Source organism: Myotis davidii, unplaced genomic scaffold (assembly GCF_000327345.1).
Source record: "Myotis davidii unplaced genomic scaffold, ASM32734v1 scaffold426, whole genome shotgun sequence".
NCBI lineage: Eukaryota > Metazoa > Chordata > Mammalia > Chiroptera > Vespertilionidae > Myotis > Myotis davidii.
In genome coordinates this window covers 223937-226105 of record NW_006297287.1, presented here as the reverse complement: position 1 = coordinate 226105, position 2169 = coordinate 223937, and the positions used below count along the sequence as shown (strand labels likewise).

Below are 2169 nucleotides of genomic sequence, written 5' to 3'. Positions count from 1 at the left end.
TAAAAAAAAAAAACAAAACTGCACAATGTAACATTATAATGGATTTTTATGTCATTATTGTGCCTTAAATTGGCTGTTTCTGTGAGTCCCACCTACTGACCCCAAAATCAGCTTTCAGTAGCGGAGGGCCTGCACCCACAAACATTCCATGCGGGACCCAGAGAAAACGGGAAAATTGCGGTCTGTAGAGGAAAGGTTCCCCGTCTTTGGAACACCTTCACGCTGAGAAGGTTTATCTGGAAGAAAACGGGGGGTGGGGGTGGCGTTTAGGGTCCCGTCCTCTGCTTAGGGCCGTCCTGGGTGAGGGGTCCGCATCGCAGAGCAGGCGCCGCTGCCAGCTGCCGTCCCGTGCCCCCCCTCATCCCGCCCCACCCAGACTCCGCGCCGCCCGCGGGAGGTGTGCGAGGCTGGAAAGCACTGTCTAGGCGCCCACTGCAAACCCCAACCCATCTGGGACTCCTCCACACGTCCAGCCCCGACCCCCACTCCACCCTGCCCAGCTCCTCAGCCTAATTTTAACCCTGGTCCTCTGGGTAGAGCCGTGGAAGAAGCTGGATGCGGAGTCCGGAGATCTGGGTTCCAGCCCAGACGGGAATCCTCGTCCAGCTCGGGCATTGCATCTCCGAGAACCTGCTTCTTGTTTCCTCCGCATGGGGGCCTTGCGTCCTGTTACAAAGTATTATTTCTCTTATTAAAGGCGTATGCATGTCACAGTCTCCCTCCAAAATTATGCCAAATCATCCTTTCTTCTGAAAGTGTTTCCCGATTGTCTGCACCCGACCCGGTACTGTTGCTGCGAGTGTAGATGTCTAGTTATATACAGTTGTGCTCTGAAAAGATAATCTCTGCTTATTTTATTTTCTGAATGGACTGCATCTGCTGTAAGAGGAGGGAATGGAGTCAGATGCTGGACCCACTACCAGCATTGCCGCCTACTGGTGAGTAACTGTGGCGAGTCACTTCTCTCTGGGCCTCAGTGTCTCCATTTGTAGCATTCCTAGTCTGCAATTTCATCCATGTGAACAAAAATATATCAGCCACACAGGGACAAGTCGATCGCCCGCGCTTCCCACCTCTCTGCAGGCCCATCCCGCCTTCCCAAGCTGGGGGATGCCTCCGGGATGGGATGCCCTCTCCAACTGGAGACTCACGAGGTGGCAGCGAGCAAACAGGAGCAGATCAGGGGCTTCCAACGCTTACCCCCACGAGGCCGCCCGAATTCATACTCCTCGTCCCTCCCTCGCCCCATCCTGGGCTTAGCTACCCCTCTTCCCCAGCCCCTACCCCGCCTTCCTCCTCTCGGCCCCGCCCCGCCCACCCTTGAAGCGCATGCGCCGCCCGCGAGCGTGTGTTTATAAAAGTCCAGCTTTGGCCAGAAACTTCAATCCGTTGGCTGCGGCGGCAGATAGCAAAGTGGTCTCAAGAACTTGGGTGCTATGGGCGCTCCTGTAGAGCAAGCGGTTACCATGGACGGGTTCCATGTAAGTCCAATTTCAGCCTGTTTTTTCTGAACTATTCAAACATATGAACTCAGAGCGCGGCCGCTCTCGGAGCGGGCAGGCGCGTCCAGGACATTGGAGGGCTGGTGTTCGGGAGAAGGGGCGTGGGAAGGAGTTTGGGGCGCATGGCTACGTGGGGGTTAGGGATAGGATTGGAGTCTTTTTCTCTGTAAGCAAAGGAGAAAAGATAGGAACCACTGTTTTGGTGGCTGCACGTGTCTCCCCCTTGAGCCGTGCGGCGCGCAGCGGACTTGCACGCTGTTTGCAAACAAGACGTCTGTGCACAAGTGCAGAGAAGGTGTGCCCCGCACTGCCCCGGGGCTCTCTTCAGTGGGTCTCTTCCTCGGCGGAGCGGGGTTTTTCTTTGGTGCGAATTACGTGAGATTTGAATTTAGAGGTGGAAGGCAGCGCCCCAGAACTGAGTTCCCGGAGGATGACTGCGCCCCGGTTAACTTCGGGCAAAGGCACTGGGAACCACTCTTGACGTTGGGCGCGTGTTCTCTGAACTTCGGGGCCGGCGGAGCTGTGCCTGCACCCGGCGTAGTGAGCGGAGGGAGTGCCTTGGGATTGAGGGAGAGACCTCGGGGGGAGGTCCGAAGCGCCGCGAGTGAGTGAGCCCGGGGGTCCGGGAGTTTGGGATAGTGCAGAGGTGGAAGGAGTCCTTACAAGC

At 56.7% G+C, this 2169-nt stretch overlaps 1 protein-coding gene across 1 annotated transcript in view; it reads left to right on the top strand.

Annotated features, from left to right (window-relative positions):
* The first annotated feature begins 1377 nt into the window (after positions 1 to 1377).
* CXCR4 (chemokine (C-X-C motif) receptor 4) overlaps positions 1378 to 2169 on the top strand; it is a 3622-nt gene continuing 2830 nt past the window's right edge. Inside the window, exon 1 of the mRNA XM_006773095.2 lies at positions 1378 to 1481. Within this exon, the coding sequence (XP_006773158.1) occupies positions 1437 to 1481 (45 nt within the window). The 5' untranslated portion in view covers positions 1378 to 1436. The remainder of the gene's footprint in view (positions 1482 to 2169) is intronic.